This window comes from Tursiops truncatus, chromosome 5 (assembly GCF_011762595.2).
Source record: "Tursiops truncatus isolate mTurTru1 chromosome 5, mTurTru1.mat.Y, whole genome shotgun sequence".
Taxonomy (NCBI): domain Eukaryota; kingdom Metazoa; phylum Chordata; class Mammalia; order Artiodactyla; family Delphinidae; genus Tursiops; species Tursiops truncatus.
The window spans coordinates 106,765,007-106,788,335 of NC_047038.1; the positions used below are offsets into that span (position 1 = coordinate 106,765,007).

The following is a 23,329-nucleotide window of genomic DNA, read 5'->3' on the forward strand; positions in this document are numbered from 1 at the left end:
TTTTTTTTCTTTCTTTTTTGGGGGTTAGTTTTTCCCACTTTTATTAACCATAAAAGTTATATCTCCTTCCTTTTTAATCTTTTTCAAAACTATGACTGAGGGATATATTTTTTTCCTTGTAAACTTTGTTGATAACCTACCTGGAGTTTAAAAGTTAAATAAATCATGTTAATTTTGATTTATCTCAAACCCTGTAAGATAGAAGTTAAGCAGGCTAGTTAGTTATGTAAATAGGAGTTTGAAGGAAACAAAGCAGTCCAAGCAGTCAGTTTCACTTCATACAATACTCTACTTTAATGGTTCTCTACTGAATACTTATTTTTATCTGTCCAATGGAAAATATTTTCTTGAATTAGGTAATTGACCACCTAAAAAAGAATAGAAGAAAGTGTGTGGGGAGGGGGAAATCTGTCTTTTAAAATGTCTTATAACATGTTGATTCTTGGGCAAGAATCTTCTAAATATTCCAAGTCAGATGTAAAAGTTTTTTTAAAACTGCTTCGTATTTCCGTAGTGTAATATTAGTTTTGGATTTATTTCAGGGTTTTAGTGTCTGTCTTTACTTGTCTAGAAGTACCTTGCCATAGAAGTACCCTCACTACTGCCTTGGGGCAGATTCAGATGAAATGTGGAATGTAGCCACACCCAACTCTGTTGGCATTCTTTCACTGAATCCATTCCCGTGGAAGAAACCAAGTTGCAATTTTAGTATTATTTTATCAAAGAGGCCAGGCCAGAGTTGTCATACTTTAGTGAGAAAGGTTTACTGTCTGCATACTTGTTCCCCGACTGTGTGTGTGTGTGTGTAATATGCAGTGCTGCTGAATAAACAAAGAAATACACAGTGATGGGATCATGTTATATTGATGTGAAAAATTATTTTCTAATATGCCAAACATTCCAACTGAGTAAATAACTTTACTTCAGATTTTAATGAACTGCTAAAATCTTATTTACATTGTTTTTCTTTCTACCCAAAAGTAATCATCTTAAGTGTTTTTGCAGTGTCTGAGGACATTAGTGGGACACACAGGTGGAGTATGGTCATCACAGATGAGAGACAATATCATTATTAGTGGATCTACAGATCGGACTCTCAAAGTGTGGAATGCGGAGACGGGAGAATGTATACACACCTTATATGGGCATACTTCCACTGTACGTTGTATGCATCTCCATGAAAAAAGGTAGGGGAAACCCTGTAGGGGTTGGGAATTCTTTCTCTGTTACTTGTGAACTTGGGGCCTTTTGTATAGAGTTCAGTTGTACAGTACTTACTATGTCTAACAGAGAGATAGTGATAATATGCTCCTAAACTAGACTGATCATTCAACTTCAGATATTTCTCTGCTAGGAAAGCAGTAGTGTATTGCCTTAAGATTGGGCAGTAGGGTATTGCCTTTAAATTTCCGTCCTCATTTAATGTGTTGTTGGCTTCCACCTTGAAACTCTGTTCTCTGATCTTGACTAACACCTTACTTGATTGTTCTAAATCTTTGATGACTCATCATCTTCAAAAAAAAATGGGGAGGGGCATATATTTCCAGTAGTGGGACAAATTCAGTAAGTCAGGCTTCAAGTCTCTGAGTCTTTTTAATTACCCACCACCCTTCCCCCACTCCATCATATCCCCTGTGTCTGGGCAAAAGCTGAGGCCTGTGGGTTTTAACTTATTCTCTCATTACCTATCACCTGAACTACTGACAGAGCTTTCAAACTTGGTCACCTTTTACACAGCTGCAGAGAACCTCCTCTAATTACGGTAGTACCACTGCCCTTTGGGAGCCTACTGTTACCTACCGAATTAAGGAAGAAACCCTCAATCCAGTTTTCAAAATAGTTTAAGCCAAACCAGACTGCTTGACTTTTTCTTCTCAGCATCTTTGCTGTTGCTTTTATCTCCTCCTACAGAGCCCTCCTATTAAAGTCCTTTCTATCTTCCATTGGCGTGTCTTCACAGTACCCCTGTTAAACAGATGTGATTTCTACCTCCTTTGTCAGAAAAGGTCTCTCTGAAGGGTCCTTACAGTGAATCCACTCCAGTTTTTACCGTTCATTCATTCTGTCCATAGCATCTTCTTTATCAAGAACCATTACATTTAGCAGATTTCACTTTAGATTTGTAATATGTGCAGAAAAGTACCTTCTCACTTGTAATTTGAATCTACTTTGAACAGTGTGCTGTACTATTAAAATTGGGGGGGATTGGTATCAAGAGACCTTGCATTTCAGTTTCCATTATATTCTGACTTAAATCTCTCAATGCTTCCATTATCTACTGTCCCAAAGGTGGAAACTCTGGCCTTTCTTAATCTCTTAGGAATGACATTAAAGACATCTGAGTTTTCAGCTCTCCTTTGTAATCCAAAGGTGATTGCCATATTTGTATCACTCTGGTCTTCGGAAGAGAATAATGTTGGGTCAGAGTTTCAAGGGATTTCCATTGCCCCTACATGCGTATGTTCTAAAAATCTGTATGTCTTAATGCCCCGGTAGCCTACAGAATATTTTTAAATATAAGCATAAGCAGCCTTTGTTTGAGGACATGTTTAAAACTGGTTAATTTAACCAGAGTATATGGTGTAAAGCACATATGTTTAGCTGTTTAAATTCCAGATTCTGATTTGTTTTGTTGAAAAACCTTCATTGAATTTTTTCCCTAGTCACGAAGGGACTTTGTGCTCATAATTAAAATAGGAGGAAATGACAAAGAATAAAGAAGAAAATTTAAGTTTTTCAAAATACTACCATCCATTAGCATTTTACACATATTGCCCACACTAACATTTTATTTCTAAAATCAAGATCTTATTGTATGTGTTTAGAGCTGGCTGCTTCCGCTGCTGCTTCTTTATCTTCTTTGACTTGGTCTTCCTCTCCTTCCTCTTTGTCATTTCTAATTACAGTACAGTAGTCTTAAAACTGTTCCACAGGACCCCAAGGTGCTCCTGGGTCCCTCATAGGTGGAGGAATCAAACAGGCAGAATTCTAGGCTTTCCAACTTCCCATCCCAATCAGAGTAACTCAACTTTTGCATGTTTATATATCAAGGTTTTACATAGTATGTACTTATTTTGAAAACAGGTATTTCTGCTTAAGAAAAGGTAAAAAAGTTTTAATAACCACAGACTTTTTATGTATCATGTTTTCTCACAATATCAAAATTCTAATACATTCTTTTTTCTGTTTCCCCCCCCTACAGAGTTGTTAGTGGTTCTCGAGATGCCACCCTTAGGGTTTGGGATATTGAGACAGGCCAGTGTTTACATGTTTTGATGGGTCATGTAGCAGCGGTCCGCTGTGTTCAATATGATGGCAGAAGGGTTGTGAGTGGAGCGTATGACTTTATGGTGAAGGTGTGGGACCCAGAGACAGAGACCTGTCTGCACACGTTGCAGGGGCACACCAACAGGGTCTACTCGTTACAGGTAAGAGACCTATCTCTCCTGCTCTTGAGATGCTGTATTTTTGAGTCATAAGGTTGTCTTACTCATAATCACTGTCAGATTGCTGATCCAATACAGTCCAAAAAAAGATGAATCAAATTATTCTGCCGTTTACATATACTTTATTTATTTTTTAAATAAACTTTATTTATTTATTGGCTGCACTGGGTCTTCATTGCTGTGCGCGTGCTTCCTCTAGTTGCAGCGAGCGGGGGCTACTCTTTCGTTGCGGTGCGCAGGCTTCTCCTGTTGCGGAGCATGGGCTCTAGGCGCAGGCTTCAGTAGTTGTGGCTCGCGGGCTCTAGAGTGCAGGCTCAGTAGTTGTGGCTTGCGGGCTCTAGAGTGCAGGCTCAGTACTTGTGGCACATGGGCTTAGTTGCTCCGTGGCATGTGGGATCTTCCCAGACCCGGGCTCGAACCCGTGTCCCCTGCACTGGCAGGTGGATTCATAACCACTGTGCCACCAGGGAAGTCCCTACATGTACTTTAAAATTGGCATGAAGAAAGCATAAATTTTGAAATTATTTAAATGATTTCTTTCAGTTTTTCTGTGATTGATTTCCCTCACAGAACCTTGGAACCTGAGACTTCGGGGCCTTAAATTTTGCTGTGTTAATTAATGGGTAGATAGTCTCCTAGGAGAATAACCTGGATTTTAATAAACTCCTTAGAGGATTAATTTGGCCCAAAGCTGCCCCTTTGCCTTGATAGCTGGAAGTTGATGGACCACGTAATTGTGATTCCGTCCCCATTCAAAGTGGAAGTGAACTTCGCACAAAGCTGCTCTGCTGTCACAGGGCTGCTGGTTTGTAGTCATGAAGAAGTAAATTTGACTTAAACTGATTTTTGGTTTGTTTTCATTTGAACCTGATATCCTAGAATAGATTGCCATATTTTGACATAAATAACTAGATTAATAGCAAGTTTAGAAAATAGATCTTGTTTCGTTTCGTGAAAGACAACATTTTCAATTCAAAACTACAGTTGACCCTTGAACAACTTAGGAGTCAGGGGCACCAACCACCCCCTCCCCACCCCCAACTCCAGTCGAAAATCCTTGAATAACTTTACAGTTGGCCCTCAGTATTTGCAGTTCCACATCCAAGAATCCAACCAACCTGGGATTGTGTAGTAGGTATTTAGCAAAAGAAATTCGAGTATAGGTGTGGACCCTCCCGGTTCAAACCCATGTTGTTCAAGGGTCAGCTGTATTTCTTATTACTTACATAGCTTGTTTACCAGTTACTGCCCGTTAGTAATCAGCAAATTAGTATGTAGTCCCAGGGCTCACAGTTCTGTCGTTGGGGTATTTGTATCTTAACTGATGGAATACTCTCCATGTCATGAAATATTGACATATAATAAAGATGTCTGTTAACTTAGGAAAGGTTATGAATTTGGAGGAGAGGGAATTGGCTGCAATTGTTTGTATGTTTTGTGATATGTTCGAACCTTAATGAATATAATAATCTTATTTAAATAAGCCATTAGATTGAAGAAAGAGGTGGTAACATTATTATAGATCTGGGAATTGGTAGATATTTGTTGACTTTGGGTATAGCTGGGAAGCTGGAGAAGAGATGCTGTATATGGTTTGCTTTTGTTCTCAAAATGCCACCACTTCTAATTCCAGATATAATTGTCTGTTGGCACATTTCCTAAATAGCATTAGGTTCTTGTAAATGAAATTTTTATTTTACATACAATTTTTAATGGAACTTACTTTGAAGTATCATGAAAGCTATCTCCAGCCCTTTTCTTGCCATAGGTGTTGATAAGCACACCCTTTATTCATAAACCACGTTAGCAGTTTTAGCTTCCTATTGGGAAGTAAAACTCAAATGGCAATCCATATTGAATCATTCATGATAGGTAGCTAGTAAGTGTGGCCAGATGATCTGAAAATAATATGTTCATTTTAGGTGGTTTTTTGAAAATTGTTTCTGCATCTAGTTTGAAGCCACTGGCCATAAAAAATTAGCATTTCTGGTAGAAGCTTCTGAGAACATGCCCTGTAGAGTTGCTTGATTGCATGCACTTTGTCTTGTACCCCATTTTGTTCCTGGCATTTTGTTCTCATGCTTTACTCGCGTCCCCTTTTAGGATTAAGGTCAATAAGTAATATCAAGAATGTGTACACTTCTAGTCTAATAAACTGTGTCTGTTGTAGTTTGATGGCATCCATGTGGTGAGTGGATCTCTTGATACATCAATCCGAGTTTGGGATGTGGAGACAGGGAATTGCATTCACACGTTAACAGGACACCAGTCATTAACAAGCGGCATGGAACTCAAAGACAACATTCTTGTCTCTGGGAATGCAGATTCTACAGTTAAAATCTGGGATATCAAAACAGGACAGTGTTTACAAACATTGCAAGGTAAATATTGGCTACCCACCTTTAGTTGCGTTCCTTAAAAATGAGATTGTTGGTCAGAAGAGAAATGTGGAGCTTTTGTGTCACAGAAGGAAGTAACCTCATACAAAATGAAAACTTATTTTGGATAAGTTTATGAGCCTTTCCACTCTGACTTGAGTAGGAGTGGAAGTAGGATGGGAAGGATTCACAGTGCCCACTGAACTAGAGGAAGAAACATGTGAAAGCCGCTAATACTAAATGAGGCAGAGCAGTGTTAACTTCTTATATCTTGATTAACTTCTTTTTATTAGTCATAGCCCTTAGAAAGTGTTTTTTTCATTGAGGCCATCTGGTGGGCTATACTGCAGCTTTTTTACTCATTGATTTTGTCTCTTCCGCAGAGTTTTGGAATAGTGTCCATTCAGCCTTTGCCTTTGACTGGTTAGTTCAGAGTGGTAGGGTAATAGATTGTCCATGAGCAGAATACGTGATGCTGGTACTATCTACATCACCACCGAGAGAAGTGCTCATTCATGCAACCAGGACACAAAATGTATGCCTGGTAGCTAACCACGCTTCCTGGAACACAGAACCCTCAGAGATTAACGTTTCAGTTACAAATAGCTACCAGATTTTCTTACATCCCTGCCGATCCTAAAATACTCAGAACACAGTTTCTAAATGTGCAGCGGTTTAAATATTTCATTTATTGTGTGTTCCAATATAGATTCCACAAATTACAGTATAGCTGACCCTTAGTCATGATTTCTAACCAGTAACGAAATTCCTTTGGTTTTGCCTAGGTCCCAACAAGCATCAGAGTGCTGTGACCTGTTTACAGTTCAACAAGAACTTTGTAATTACCAGCTCAGATGATGGAACTGTAAAACTATGGGACTTGAAAACGGGTGAATTTATTCGCAACCTAGTCACATTGGAGAGTGGGGGGAGCGGGGGAGTCGTGTGGCGGATCAGAGCCTCAAACACAAAGCTGGTGTGTGCAGTAGGGAGTCGCAACGGGACGGAGGAAACCAAGCTGCTGGTGCTGGACTTTGATGTGGACATGAAGTGAGGAGCAGGAAAGGTGGCATCGTCCCAACGTGTAGACGACATACTCCCTGCCCTTCCCCCTGCAAAAGAAAAAAAGAGAAAAAAAGAAAAAAGAAAAGAAAAAGAAAAAAAATCCCTTGTTCTCAGTGGTGCAGGATGTTGGCTTGGGGCAACAGAGCGAAAAGACCTACAGACTCAGAAGGAAAAGAGGAAGCGATGACAAACCGCAACTGACAAGAGAGGCGCCTGCCGGCTCGTCCCGGAAAAAGCTTCACTTTGGACTGAGGGCAGCTTTGCAAAACGAGACTTTCGAAATCAAACCAGGTGCAATTATTTCTTTATTTTCTTCTCCAGTGGTCGCTGGGCAGTGTTACTGCAGAGATGTCGTTACAGATTCTGCTAGCCTGTTCTTTCACCACTGAGACCTAGAAAGAAGCTGCAGTAACATCCACACAGTACCGGTGGACTTTCTCACCAGAGAGCATCTGCAACAAAAAGTCATTTTTCTGGAGCGGAAAAGCTAAAAAGGAAAAAAATTACTGTGAATTGTTTTTGTACAGTTATCATGAAAAGCTTTTTTTTTTTTTTTTTTTTTGCCAACCATTGCCAATGTCAATCAATCACAGTATTAGCCTCTGTTAATCTATTCCTGTCGCTTCCACATACACTCTGCAATGCCTGTGTTGCTCAAAGGTGGCAAGTTGTCCTGGGTTCTGTGAGTCCCGAGATGGATTTAATTCTTGATGCTGGTGCTAGAAGTAGGTCTTCAAATATGGGATTGTGTCCCACCCCTGTACTGTACTCCCAGTGGCCAAACTTATTTATGCTGCTAAATGAAAGAAAGAAAAAAAAAAAGCAAATTATTTTTTTTTATTTTTTTTCTGCTGTGACGTTTTAGTCCCAGACTGAATTCCAAATTTGCTCTAGTTTGGTTACGGAAAAAAAAAGACTTTTTGCCACTGAAACTTGAACCATCTGTGCCTCTAAGAGGCTGAGAATGGGCGAGTTTCAGAAAATAAAGAGTGAAGTTTGCCTGCAAGTAAAGAATTGAGAGTGTGTGCAAAGCTTATTTTCTTTTATCTGGGCAAAAATTAAAACACATTCCTTGGAACAGAGCTGTTGCCGCCTGTTCTGTGGAGAAACTTTTCTTTTTGAGGGCTGTGGTGAATGGATGAACATACATAATAAAACTGACAAAATATTTTAAAAATATATAAAACACAAAATTAAAATAAAGTTGCTGGTCAGTCTTAGTGTTTTACAGTATTTGGGAAAACAACTGTTACAGTTTTATTGCTCTGAGTAACTGACAAAGCAGAAACTATCCAGTTTTTGTAGTAAAGGCGTCACATGCAAACAAGCAAAATGAATGAAAAAGTCAAATGGTTTGCCTCATTCTCCAAGAGCCACAACTCAAGCTGAACTGTGAAAGTGGTTTAACACTGTATCCTAGGTGATCTTTTTTTCCTCCTCCTGTTTATTTTTTTTGTTTGTTTTATTTATAGTCTGATTTAAAACAATCAGATTCAAGTTGGTTAATTTTAGTTATGTAACAACCTGACATGATGGAGGAAAACAACCTTTAAAGGGATTGTGTCTATGGTTTGATTCACTTAGAAATTTTATTTTCTTATAACTTAAGTGCAATAAAATGTGTTTTTTCATGTTAGTATGCCTGTTTCTTCCACTGAGGTAATAACACTTCATTATCAGTATTTAGGGTTTGTCTCTGATATTTTAATCTTCGCATCCCCTGTAGTGCGGCATGGAAATTGATGCTTCCAGGCCTGTTGTCCACAGCCAAAGTAGGAACAGTGGGCTGCAAGATGCCAATTACATTTATTTAGACTGTGCAGGAGGATGTGGTGCTGTGCTCATCTCTATTACATTGGGGTATATATGTATGAAATCTGGTCCCTCAAAGAGCCACCAGACTTTTATGGTAGTTACAACTAGAATTCCTGTAGGAAGTTCATTTTTAAAACGTGACCACATGTCGACTACTTACCAGGAACTTTCTACGCGTTCGTTCTGAAGCTCCCACCATCCTGAGATGGAGACACCGTTCTCTCCACTTTAAAGATGAGGGCAGGACTGCGGCTCACACGGGTTAGGTGTTTGTCAGGAGTCAGGTACCTGGCCAAGCACCAGGATTCACACTCATGCCCTTTAAGGAGAAAGAAACCTAGAATTTTGACAGACTAAAGCAAGATTTGTGGCGGGGAGGATCATTTTTGTGGTAATTTCAGGCTCTTTTGTCTCTGTTTTATTGAATAAATCTAGCATTTTATAAAGTAAGGGAAAAAAATGAAGTTCAGTTACTCAAATTAGGTAACCTCTCAAGAAGCAGGTTTCTGCCATGTGTGTATCTCCAGGAATCTCAACTATCCAGGCCCAAGGTGAACATTGGAAAGTTAACAAATATTGATGCTACTTAGAGAATAAATTTCTCACAGTCACAAAGCATGTGTTCTTTACTCCTAAGGCAGCAATTCTTGGGCCTCGCTCTCCCACGACTGCTGAATGAGAACATCTGGGGGTGGGACCCAAGAATCTGCATTTAAACTAGCTCACCAGGTGGGGTATGGACACGACTTTAAGAACCACTGCCCTCGAGACCTTCCAGTACGTTTGGTTATTTGGTTTTTTAGTCCACAGCACGTTACAGGCACAAGAACATCAGAAAGAAGTGACAGGTTAAGGGAAAAGACAGAAAGCCACATGGTTAAAGACAAAAGTCGTATTAGGCAATGAAGTGCGGGTGAGCGGCCCGGCCTGCTTTAGGGAGAACCGGGGCGAAGCCCAGAGCCATGACTGCTGTTCACACGGACAACTCGGTGATCAAGAAGAAGCTGTAATCCTACTTGGTAGTCTTGAAACTGCTTGATTTTTCATAACGTAAGTGTGGCTTGACTCTAATACAATTGAAGAACATCATCAATAAAAATAAGTGTGCAGAACAGAATAGAATGAGTTCACAGACAGAGACGCCTGAATCCAAATCCCAGTTCTGTCTGTTTACGGGACCTTCATCAGATTACTTGACCTCATCTTCTAGGAGGCAGAGAATACCTACCTCCTAAGGTTATCGTAGGGATTAAACGCAATGTTTTAAAGCACATAGCACGCTGTTGGCACTTGTAGCTCAATTCAGTGGTAGCTGCTATTACAACTTTAAGAAAATAGACCCAGATAATTGTAACTTGCTAGATTTGGGAGCAATTGAATGTATTTGTGACTCACTCAGGTATGAAATAAAAATAGTATTTCTATAGAGCAATTTACATTTTTTAAGTAGAGTCACATAGATTTCTCATTTGAGTCTTACAGAAACCTTGTAAAAGACAGATAAGGAGCACCTAGGAGTGATTTTATATATGTTCATTAAGTATTATTTATGAATAAATGGATAATCTTTATTACAGTGGATCTGTTCCTGAAAGGGAAAATATTACCCTCATCCTAAAGGAATTAAAGTATTGTCATTGAAGGAAGAAAGGTCACAAAGGGACCCCTGCTTTGTGGCCTCCTTAATGAAGAAATTCACCACCTTATATAACTGTGAATTTTCAACTCTTTATACTGGAGTAAAGGCAGTCCCCACATTTAGATGTTACAATTTCCCAAAGATCAAACATTGCCTGAAACTAAAATTAGGACACAGAGTAACCCATAAAAGCTCAGTAAATACCTGTTGAACTGAGCAAAGAGAGTTTACTATCTCTCTCTCTTTTTTCTTAATTGGAATTGTTTATAATTTTGCCACTTGGAAACTCCTTGCTGTTTAAGAAGCAAAGCTATTTCATTAATTTGTAACAGCTAGTACATGCCAAATGGTTAAGTTAAGTAAATGTTTCAACCTACCTATTTGTTTAATTTCAAAAGGTAGTTGACATTTAGTTAAGTGTATTAACTGTTTTTAAGCCATTTTCTCTATGCCTTTTGGGCTAGCCTGTTACAAAGTCTCCTTTCTACTTCTCCGAATTGATTGGCGGCTACAATCAAATAACAACAGGGCTTCCCTGGTGGTGCAGTGGTTGAGAGTCAGCCTGCCGATGCAGGGGACACGGGTTCGTGCCCCGGTCCAGGAGGATCCTACATGCCGCAGAGCGGCTGGGCCTGTGAGCCCTGGCCGCTGAGCCTGCACGTCCAGAGCCTGTGCTCCACAACGGGAGAGGCCACAACAGTGAGAGGCCCGCGTACCGCAAAAAAAAAAAACACCACCAACAACAAAGAGCTCTGTGCCTTTCTCTTCCCTGAAGTGAAACAGGATAGAGGGCAGCTTCCCCAGACCCAGGCTGTGCCTTGTTTTCTGCACACTTTTCCCGGATGCACTGACTGCACTCTGTGAAACAAAGACACCAAGGTGGACAGAGAAACTACCTGGCGGAGCCTGCCCAGCTCTATCCTGTCTCCTATAACTCCTAGCATCCCATATTAATAGAAACCAGAAACAAGCGGCTTGCTTGGCACGAGTAGATTAGATTCATATCACATTGATTCTGATTCCTTCCCTCAGATACAACTTTTATTCATTCACCCCCAATAAACGAGTCAGTGTTGTAACCTCTACTCTATCAGATTCATCGGCAACAGAGGATTCAACCTTGTCGTCCCTTGCAGCAATTCTAGGAGAAACTCCTAGTTTGTAAAGCCATTTGGAATTCTACCGATAGTCAAAGTGGTTTAGTGTTGCTGGTGAATGAATTTGAATAAATGCTTCTGACACAGGTTGTTTTCACGTTCCCTGACTCACTGCGTTTTGGAGATAGGTTATGTGTGTGCATGTGTACACAACGTGCATCTACAAGAATATATTGGAACCTGTTTATATAACATTTCCATTAAGCCTTTCCCCTCATCATCCGTGAAAAAAAAGAATGGGCCATACGAAGGGAAGGTTGTTGGTGGCCAAGAGACTTCCCAAGTCTTTTCTGTGATAGATCAATGGCCTCTGTGTGAAGAGGGTGTGTTTTCACACAATGTTCTGCATTAAACAAATGGTAATTACCATATGGTAACTTGAAAAGTGGGTGCACGGTTTTTTATTTTGGCATTGCCTGCCAAGGAGATGGATTTTAAATTGGTCCAAAGTGGCTGCACCCAGCTCCCCATTTTGGGGAGTGCCAGGCGTCTATTTGAATTGCAAACAAACATAGCGTGGCATAGTTCACTAGCCAACACGTCTCATTGTCCATTTGATTAATACTAGTGATGCCCAAAGGTGGGAGGTTCTTGCCAACTTCGTTCCTCTACCACCTTCTCTTTCTAGGTGGAGGAGATCAGAAATATTAAAAGGTAATTTCAAAGGTTCTTCAAAAAAAGGAAAAGCACCAAAAGCTGAAATGACTCAGAATGCACCTTCCTCCCAAAGTGTAAATAAATTCTAGACCCAGTTCCTAGGAAGACTCATTGCTGAGATGAAAGCCTGGCAACTTCCCAGTTTGCAATTGGGTATAAAAATAGCAGAGTTTCTATTTCAGATGATCTGATTCTCCCCAGGATTCTTAAGGACAAGGAACCACTGAGCGGACATTTTGATGTTTTATTCTTTGCTTTGGAAAATCTATCGTGGCCAAACTTACGAAGGCTGTTTATCTTTGGGTTTTGCTTTGCTTCAGCAGTCATGCTCTGCAAAAGGAAAATTATGTTGAAATCACTCTTGCAAATCAAAGGTTCAAACATAATAGAGCACAGAAATATATTGCCAGTTTACTGCTTTTCTAGGAGATTCATAGATTATAAAAGAGACATCAAACCACTATTCCCAATAAGAGGAAGGAAGGTTACTTGCAAGACTTTTTAAACCTATATTAATGAAGCCCATTAATACTTCACCAAACCATTATGCCTTACTAAACGCAGGCAGCAAGACAGTCTAGTCCCCTGCTACCATGAGCCTTTCCGTTTGAGGATTCTCTCCATTCCTATAAAGTGACTTTATGATCTTAAATCAATCTAGCAAGGACATAATACGGTGTAGAGATTAAAAGTAAGACCAGATGCACCTCTGTTAAGAGTCAGATTTGAGTTTGGGAGACCTGAAGCTCATAAGCTTAAGGACCCTCTTAAAGAAAAGAAAAAACTTACAAAATTAGATCCCAAAGTGAACATTTAGAACGATAAAGATTATGACAACTTACTGAGGCCTTGGTAATTCAGATCCCTTTCTCTGAGATCTCTTCAGGCAATTGCTAGAGTTGCTTAGTAGAAGTGCTTCTGACTGCAGGCTGGCTTCTCCTCCCCGCTGCACCTCCTAGCACCCCCAGCTCTCACAGGGATCTGTTAAAGGAGGGGCCCTGAAGCTCAGCTTCATCAGTTTCAGGGAAAATCCTCCTCTGTTCTCCCAACTCTAATCCACTCATCTGTAAATGGGGTAACATGTCATGGGGATTACATGTCATGAGACATTGTATGTTGAGCATTTAGCAATGTGCCTGGTATGCAGTAAGTATTCATTAATGGGTTGTAGATATCAACAGTAATAATGGTAGCTAGCTGCTATCATACACTTATTATAACTTAGCACGGTGACAAGTACTTTAAAATCATTTATTACTCATTAATCTTCTCAGCTGTCCCATGATATATTATTATTAGCCCTATTTTACAGATGAGGAAACAGGTACAGATATGTCAAGGCACTTGCTCAAGGCCACGCAGTTAAGAAGAAAAAAAAAAAAAAACTTGTAGAAACTGGGATTCAAACCTGGGCTTGTGGCCCCAGAGCCCAAGCTCTTACCCACTTTATTATGCATTGATTCACAACTGCCTTGCAAATATAGGAACATGTAGTATGTTGTAGATCATACCAGAAAATGACACGGTCTCAGTCCCAACCTGCCGACCTGGGAGCTGACAAAGCCACAGAAGCAGGCATGGGCCTGGATTTCAACGAGGGAGCCCTGAAGAACAGTGGGTAGTAGATTCCTGCTATGGTTTGGCTGTAATGAATCCCCTTTTGTTGGAAAATTGGAATCACTTTTTCCAGTTGCAGAGTCAAAAGAGAGTGAGTTGCCTGAAAAGAAAGGCATAGCAATGAAAATATAGGAATAATGGGTAAAATAGTGTATTATTAAAAGAAAGTTTGCTTCCAGATCATTTCGGGAAAAATATATGCTGTTCCTACAAAAGATGGACACTTCAGTTATACGAGAATTTTTTTTTTTTTATAAATCACGATTGATGCATTTGTGCCCCCAAACAACTAGGCAAATGAGGAGCAAGCTTTTGCATTCTCAGGATTGATACATGGTGAATCCTCAATAAATGTTAGCAGCCTTTGTTGTTGTTATTATTATCAAGGAATACAGCTGTAGTCAAATTCCATCTCAGCCACTTGTGTGACTCTGGAAGACTTTTTTTTTTTTTAATCTTTCTGAACCTCTGTCATCATCTGTAGAGGAGAAAGTTGTGAATGTTACATGAGATAACTCATAAAGCACCTGGTACCATCTTGGCTAATTATATACTCAATGAATGGTAGTTATCTTTAGTATCATCACCACCACTAACAACAGAGATAGTGGTGACTGCGTTTCAGGGCGTCATTTCAAGCTAAATCTGGAACAGCAGACCTGTAAGACTTCTAGAACACCGTGCCCCAACTACCTTCCAAAATATGCCAGGAACAGATATGCCAGAGAGCAGTCTCCCCTGTTAGAAAGTAATCCAGTTTAAAGTGACAATTCTATTTCTTTCCAAAGACTTATTTAAATAATAGGAGAGAAATTAAACAGGCATAATCCCAAAAGGGGAGCAGGAGAGGAGAGCCAAGTAGACCAAAGATTTCACCAACTTTGGATGAAGGAAAACAGATGGAGTGGTGGTCTTTAGACGAGTAGGTTAGAGAAACTACAACCTAAAGTGCCCACGAAGAGGGGGGCACTAATGGGAAGTGAGCTGACCCCTCTATGTGGACGGCGAGGCCAGACACAGGGCTCAGAACTGGGGACTGATTGTAAGTAAGAGCAGGGGTGAGTGGGACCTACCTCTCTTTCTCATCTTCTTACAGCCAGGGGACCATCTGTGTTGAACCCACCCCTCTCCAGGCCCAACACACCCGCCATTTACAAGAACTATGAAGGGGTGTGACCCAAACTGCATACCCAGGCTTAGGTAGAGGCAGCAGGGAGTGGGTTCAGAAGTGAAAATGGAGATTAAGTTACAGTCTGCAGTTCTCCCCCACTCTGTTCCAGAAGGCCAACAGTCTGGCATATACCAGAGGATTCTTCCCCAGAGAAGCGAACAACAGGGAAAAAAGTTTCCATGTACTGGTGTTGGTGGGAGAGGCGAGAGTTCCTCCAATGAAAACTGACTCCCTTCCCAATCAAAGGAGAAACTCCTCTTCCAGAGAACCCCAACCAATACAGAGAGGCTTCTCTCTGATTTTTAGTGTCTGTCTCTTAAATATGAACAGATAGTCAAGAATCACCAAACATCTGAGAAAGACCTCCAATTTGAAAGACTAAGCCAAAAACGTATGAAATAAACTTGGAAAAAGAACAGTAGAAAGGTAAAATACTATCTTATAATACAGGAACAGGATGTAATATTTTAAAGGCCTCGTGGAAACTAAAATGTGGTAGAAATTCAAAAAGAAAAACCTTCAATAGAAAATAAAAATTTAGCAAATCAAACAGAAATTTTAAAAAGAGATGGAAATTAGCAGCGAAAACATAAAAGACTTAGAAGATCAGTCTGAGACATCTTACAACTAATAAGTGTCAAAAAAGAAAATAGCACAGAATAAATTATTCAAAAATTAATATAAGGAAAATTAGCAGAATTGAAGGACAGAAAACCTCTAGATTGAAAGGGCCACTCAGTGTCCTTTGAATAAATGGATGAAAAACATCCATACCATGATTTATTATTATGAAAGTTTGGAACACCTGGGCTATAAAGAAGTCCCTAAAAATTTGTGGAGGGAAAAATCAGGATTAAAAAAATGAGAAATGGAATTCTGGACTTCTCAATAGCAACATCAGATGCTAGAAGACGAAAGTCTTTGAAATTCTACAGGCAAATTATTTTTAATTTATAATTGTACACCCAGCCAAATTATTGACCAAGTGAGAGGGAGAATTAAAAACATTCCTAGACAAAGGACTCCAAACACTACCTCTCACAAACTCTTTCTTAAGTGGCTGTGGACAATATGGTCCAACAGAACAATGAAATAAACCATGGAAGAGGAAAACATAGTACACAGAAATTTGGGATTTCAATACAGGAGAGGGACTTCTAGGGTGATAGACGGGCATTTGGACTCAAGAACTACCAGTCGAGGTGTGAGCAGGGAGGGCCTTAGGAGAAAGGCCCTAAGAATACAAAGGAAGTGATAATTCATCTCACAATCATGGTACAGCATTTAGAGAAAAACATTTCTCAGAATTCAGGACATCAGATGATAAATTCAGAAAAATTTTTAAAGGTTCAATGTATTAAAAGCTATGCAACACATCAAAATGAGGCAATTTTTTTTTTTTTTTTTTTTTTGCGGTACGCGGCCGTCTCACTATTGTGGCCTCTCCCATTGCGGAGCACAGGCTCCGGATGCGCAGGCTCAGCGGCCATGGCTCATGGGCCCAGCCGCTCCACCGCATGTGGGATCTTCCCGGACCAGGGCACAAACCCGTGTCCCCTGCATCGGCAGGCGGACTCTCAACCACTGTGCCACCAGGGAAGCCCGAGGCAATTATTAATTCAAAATAGTATGTGAAAAAACTTAAGCATAGTTGGTACACTGTGTAGCCCTGCAGTAAACCATATTCATGCAGCTATAAAAATGTGAATACTGATTAGAGACTGTGCTAAAACATATGTGAGGGAGGGGAGGGATGTGGGATGGTGGGAGAGTTAAATCCTCCTCTACCATAATTAGAAGTTATTAATGTTTAATATGAAAAAAAAGCTAAAAATAAGAGGATGAGCACATTATGAAAAGATTGGAGATAGCATCGTAGAATTAGCTAAAAGAGTTAGAAATGTTTGCTTTGTGCTTGAGGAGACAGGAGAGGGGTGCAGCATTTTGATATGCTTTACTTTTTTTGCATTCCTTTGCTAAAAATATGTATTTTAAAGGAAGGCCAAATAAAAATTAGTAGGGCAGGACTTCCCTGGTGGCGCAGTGCTTAAGAATCCGCCTGCCGATGCAGGTGACGTGGGTTCGATCCCTGGTCCGGGAGGATCCCACATGCCGCGGAGCAGCTAAGCCCGTGTGCCACAACTACAGAGCCCGCAATCCTAGAGCCCATGTTCCACAACAAGAGAAACCACCGCAAGGAGAAGCCCACGTACCGCAGTGAAGAGTAGCCCCTGCTCGCCCCAACTAGAAAGAAAAGCCCATGCGCAGCAACGAAGAACCAACAGAGCCCCCCCAAAAAGTTAGTAGGGCAAATTTCAGAACCAAAGGTACTTCTTTACCCATGCCAGCCGGCATCCATTAACAAGGCACTGATCAAGCTAGTCACCATGAGTTACTAGTCTAATGGCAAAAAAGAGGGGCATGGGGGCGCTCCTCTGGAGGAGTTCCACAGGGTGAGAGCCGTGTGGGCACAAATGACCTAGGTTCTCTTTGTCCCCATTTTTCATCTGTAAAATGGGCCCAATGATAAGCCCCCTCCTTAATACACGATGCATGTGATGTGCTCAGCATAGTCTCTGGCTCACGAGTTTTTAATAAAGGGAGCTTTATTTTTACCACCACCCCTCAGTCTCAGGGTGAAAGCTAACTTACATTAAGATCTGGAACTAGTAGCATCCAGTACTTTTGACTTCAGGTTCTAATTTGAGCATGAAGAGATGGGTAACCTGAGTTATAACCCCGTGTATCTTATATCAGGAGGATTAGACACTTGTGGAGACCCAAGGATATAGACCTCATCCCCTCCCCAACCTGTTTGCCATCATCTCTTTTTTTTAAACTTAATTTTTATTTTATATTGGAGTATAGTTGATTTACAATGTTTTGTTAGATTCAGATGTACAGCAAAGTGATTCAGTTATACATATACATATATATATTCTTTTTCAGATTCTTTTTCCATATAGGTTATTACAGAGTATTAAGTAGAGTTCCCTGTGCTATACAGTAGGTCCTTGTTAGTTATCTATTTTGTATATAGTAGTATGTCTATGTCAATCCCAAACTCCTAATTTATCCCTCCCCCGCCACTTTACACTTTGGTAACCATAAGTTTGTTTTTAAAGTCTGTGGGTCTGTTTCTGTTTTGTAAATAAGTTCATTTGTATCATTTTTTTAGATTCCATATATAAGGGATATCATATGATATTTGTCTGTCTCTGTCTGACTTCACGTAGTATGATAATCTCTAGGTCCATCCATGTTGCTGCAAATGGCATTATTTCATTCTTTTTTATGGTTGAATAATATTCCATTGTATATATGTACCACATCTTCTTTGTCCATTCATCTGTCAATGGACATTTGGGTTGTTTCTATGTCTTGGCTATTGTAAATAGTGCTGCAGTGAACATTGGGGTGCATGTATCTTTTTTGAATTATGGTTTACTCTGGATATATGTCCAAGAGTTGGGTTGCTGGATCATATGGTAGCTCTATTTTTAGTCTTTTAAGGAACCTCCATACTGTTCTCCACAGTGGTTGCACCAATTTACATTCCCACCAACAGTGTAGGAGGGTTTCCTTTTCCCCAGGCCCTCTCCAGCATTTATTATTTGTAGACTTTTTGATGATGGCCATTCAATCATCTCTTTTTAACTAGCTTTGGGTTTTACTTCCAAATTCTCCCACCAGGTATCTTAAGCTTTTTCTCTACTTGGAAATACTTCTCAAATGAAAATGACTAAACTTTTTGTAATGTGAAATCCAGAGTATCTCTTTTGGACACTCTGTCTTTCCCTTAAAATTCTAGATCAAAATTTCAAAAAGGCCAGAGAGGGGTGAGTAGAAGAGCAGAAGCGATGAATTGGAAGGACTTCCATTGTGTCTGCATTAGGTCCTGCTAAATGAAGCACTGAGGGTGAGTGCACAATTCCTCCCAAGCCAAAAGGCTTTTTCCTACCCGGGAAGTGTGCAGCATGAATTAGTCTGGGTGCGTATTGGTCCCCAGCACAGCAGAGCTGTGACAGGTGTGCTGTCCCTGTGAGTTACTCCTGACCTTCCAAGCCTGCCTAAAACAGACAGCAGCAGTGCCGTGAGTTCTTCATCTGCCCTGGCTGCTCTGTCTAAAGGCTCTAGAACCAGTGGAAGCCTCAGAGGTGCACAGGGTTTGGGGACTGGGGCTGGGGGTCGGTGTGGGCTTGCTGCTGTCAGCTCAGCTCTCCAGGCTGAGTTCTAAGAACCACGTGACCGGCTGCAGCCACCTGATCCCTTTGAACACATCCCAGATGGCCAGAAAGCCCCCCAACCACAGACCTTCCTTGTGGCGCCTGGGTCCTGAGCGCCAGGCTGGTCATTCGTGTACATTTCCCTGTGGCTTTCTGGTTGGCGATCTAGACTCTCACCCAACAAGATTCCTGTAGGTTTCAAGGCAACTAGAGGGACCGATAGCAAGCTTGTCTTTTTTGAGGACTGTATAACCATCACTTGACAACTGAAATCAGCTGTTGGTTGAAGTGGGCGGCGTCTTCATTTTCTGAAGTCATCAGTGACTTCATAAGTTGTATCCTCGAATGTTAAGGATGTGTGAACAGATCAGGCCCAGTATCATTACCCTCAGTGAAGGTTCTGTGTTGTGGTTTCGTTTTTGTTTTTGTTTTTAATTTAAAGCAGCCATCAGAGGCCCAGGGTCTAATTTAATTAAGCAACTCGGCTTCATGACCAGGGCTCCAATGAAAGAGTCTTCAGAATTGATTTGCTGCTTCTGGAAGTTGGCCCAAGTTCCCACACAGGTGTTGAGAACACCTAGTTCTAGTTGGAGAAGAAATACCAAGGAGAGAAATGCTGTGACATTTCCTCTTCTCTCAGAACCCAAGTCCTTTGCTTTGGTGAATACAATTCTTTAAAACTCCTAGGAGAGGGATTCTGGTACTTTGCTTGCAAAAGCCTCGCTACCTTGATCACACACACACACCCCATCCGCAGGGCCTGAGCCTACACACACCCTAGTGTTTCTGTTTATTTCCACTGAGCTAAGGAGTCATTGCAATGGGGAAAATAAATTAGAACTCAATTAGACGGACATTCAGAGTCCTGGAAGCATGACTGCCTATGAGCATTACTGGTTGTTTTATGTCTCCACTGCCTGGGGGGTGGGGGTGGGGTGGCTTCCCACATCAGTAACGGGCAATCTGGCTAATCAGTGCACAGAACAGAAATCTGGAGAAAGGTCCAAATCTGTTAAGATGGAGAGTGGCATACAGCAATTCAAGTTGTATCCATCTCTAAGAAAAAGAAAAATCACTTACCTACAGAATATACTCAAATTGTTGAAAAGCTCTTACTTCACTCTCTTCCCTTGCTTACCCTAATTTGGAGAAATCCAAATTAGAAAACTTCCTATTTAAGATAATCAACAGAGGAGAACAACAGATCAACTTGGCCTAATATCAGTAGCAGTGAAGACCAATTAACAAATTCATGAATTGTGTTGTTTACACTTCTTGTCCTAAAGTTAATTATGCGATCAAGTAATAGCTGTTGCCTTGATTACAGGGCCCTTAGGAAATAAAAGTGTGTTTCCACTTTACAAGTATGTTTGCATTTCAGTCCTGCATTGAAAGCACAGGAACTGAGCTTAGTAAGTATCACCTGTACACACCACTGTAGTCAAAGGAGAGGGTTGTTAAAAAAAGAGACAACAGGGCTTCCCTGGTGGCGCAGTGGTTGAGAGTCAGCCTGCCGATGCAGGGGACACGGGTTCGTGCCCCAGTGTGGGAAGATCCCCCATGCCGCAGAGTGTCTGGGCCCGTGAGCCACGGCCGCTGAGCCTGCGCGTCTGGAGCCTGTGCTCCGCAACGGGAGAGGCCACAACAGTGAGAGGCCCGCGTACCGCCAAAAAAAAAAAAGAGACAACAGGCCCTAAATGGAGTCACTTGTGCTAAGCCCACGTCACCAAACTGAGACTTAATAGCCAACCTAATTGCAGTTTCAGCCTCTCCCAGCAAAGTAACCTTAACCAGTCAGTCTGGAATTTCCTGGTCAGCCCTAGAGAGGTAATTCAACTGGTAGACCCTGGCTGTCCCCCAGAGGAAGGAGACCCTGCCTGGAACAATCCACTCTTTGCTAGAATAACTTCCTCGCCCACCTCCTTCTGCCTATAAAAGTCTCATTTTTGCAGCTCTTCAGAGCTCCTTTCTATTTGCTAGATGGGGTACTGCCCAATTCATGAATTGTTGAATAAATCCAAAAGCCAACAAGATCTTTAAAATTTACTCAGTTGAATTTTGTTTTTTAACAGGGTCTTAGCCTCAAGACTCGATGTGTAAACAGAAACATAATTCGTAGAAGTACTAACATCCACCTACACATTTTTCCCCTCTCTCTGCTTTAGACTATTTGTATTGTCCATTCTTTCCAGATGTTGTAGATTGGAGAGTGCAGGTCTTTTCTCATTATTCCCTATTGGGAAGAATCAGTAAAATTAGCTACTTGGCCTTCAATATATGTACAGAAAAAAGAAACGTCACCTACATTTTCAGGGGACAATCTTAGCAAGCCTGTTCTAGGTCCCTATGAATAGTGGCAGCTTACATTTTTTGAGAGATTGGCCCATGACAGGCAACTCACATGAATTAATTTGTGTAGTTTTTACAATAAGCCTATGAGGTAGTGCAGGGGAGCCAAAGCTGCCACCCCAAAATGTCTCTTTGGACCTTGATTATTTCGAGTTAAAAACAATCAACGTCCAAGAGAGGAAGACACTCTGACCTTTCCCCTAACTGCCTAAAAGAATTTACACAGAGGGCCAGTTCCCGGAATAGAGCTATCTCCAGAGAGATCTGCTAGGAATATGGCCGAGGTATGGTGGGAAAACTTGGGCATGACCTAGAAATCAGAGTCCACTTTGTGTCCCAGTCTCTGCAGGGCCCAGCCAACATTTATTTACCAAATATTTGCTTTTCTATCTCCATGTGAATTGCCTTCCCCCCCTTTGAAGTCTCAAACCTGTAGCCCCAGCATTCTCTTTTGTCTTTAGCTGAAGATGGTATTTGAGACGAGGGCTTCGGCCATTTTGGCGAGTGCCTCAGGTTTTCCTGGGTCTCTCCCATGTACACATGTTATTAAACTTTGGTGTGATTTTCTCCTGTTCATCTGTCTCATGTCAATTTAATTCTTAGACCAGCCAGAAGAAGCTAGAAGGGTAGAGGAATACGTCTTCTCCCAGACAGTAGATACTATCATTTCCATCATCTCTCCTCTGCAGGTGAGAAAACGGAGGCATTGAGAGATTATGCAAACTGGCCAAGACCCTAGCGGCTAGTTAAGTCGGGATTTGAAGCCAGGCAATCTGGCTCCAGAGCCTCCACACTTAACTACCATGTGCTATTGTTTCTCCCTTTGGGCCCCGACTCTGGTTTGCAGTATTAGAGGATAGTGGGTTATTTCAACAAAATGGAGAAGCAACACCTAGAAGGTATATCGTGTCGTTTGTAAACTTTAAATTGAGGTGCAAAAGTTAACCTCTTCTGCATGCCATCACTTTGGAGTAATCTGACCCAAAGTAATCAAAAAGATCATTGGTTTCTTTGGGGGCTGCCAAAAGTATTACCAAGATACGACCAGAGCTAGCTGATGTCTGGCTGACTCTCCCTGCCTTTCCTGGAGCCCTGGACTGGCCCATGTCCTCAGGGCAGCAGAGCCAGGGCTGCATGGATGCAAACCCTGATCAACGGTGTGGACGATGAAGAAAGGACTTATTGGCTAATTTAACAAGGGCTCACCACAGAATTCTCTGGATGAAGATCAAGGTACCAAATTCACTTTCTGTTTTTCTTTTCACTAAAAAAGAGAGGAGGTATGTATAGCAGCTGTGAGTTCGGGCTGCAGGGCCAGACTGAACTAAATCAAACCCGGTCTCTGCCATTTACAGCCAGGTGACTTGGGGTGTGTTCCTTAATCTTGCACCTCAGCGACCTCATCTGTAAAAGAGTGTCTACCTCATAGGTTGTCGTGAAGATGAAATCTGATAAACATGGTAAAGAGACTCAAAATGGGGTCCTCAGACCAGCAGCAACAGCATCACCGGTGAGCTTCTCAGAGATGCAGGCTCTCAGGCCCCATCCCAGACCATTCACCTGAATGGTGGGCCCTTCATCTCAAATACTAAAGACTGATCAGTGAAGTGAAACACAACGATCGCTATTAGTTGTAATTATATAAAGTCAGATCATCTGCCATCCAAGTGGCTTCAGCGTCACCCTCCCAGGAAGAAAGTGTTAGGCGGGACCTCGGGAATGGGCCACAAGGCCCAGGTTGCAAATCCCCTCCCCTGCCTCAACTGTTCCTCATTTTCTAAATTCTCAGCGATGAAAAGAAAACCTCTG

At 41.3% G+C, this 23,329-nt stretch overlaps 1 protein-coding gene across 6 annotated transcripts in view; it reads left to right on the top strand.

Moving 5' to 3' along the window:
• FBXW7 (F-box and WD repeat domain containing 7) overlaps positions 1 to 8,525 on the top strand; it is a 207,155-nt gene extending 198,630 nt beyond the window's left edge. For all 6 annotated transcript variants that reach the window (XM_073805492.1, XM_073805493.1, XM_073805494.1 and 3 more), the window contains 4 exons: positions 1,006 to 1,187; positions 3,203 to 3,428; positions 5,617 to 5,827; positions 6,610 to 8,525. In XM_073805492.1, coding sequence (XP_073661593.1) covers positions 1,006 to 1,187; positions 3,203 to 3,428; positions 5,617 to 5,827; positions 6,610 to 6,878 — 888 coding nt within the window. In that variant the 3' untranslated portion in view covers positions 6,879 to 8,525. The remainder of the gene's footprint in view (positions 1 to 1,005; positions 1,188 to 3,202; positions 3,429 to 5,616; positions 5,828 to 6,609) is intronic.
• Positions 8,526 to 23,329: the final 14,804 nt, after the last annotated feature.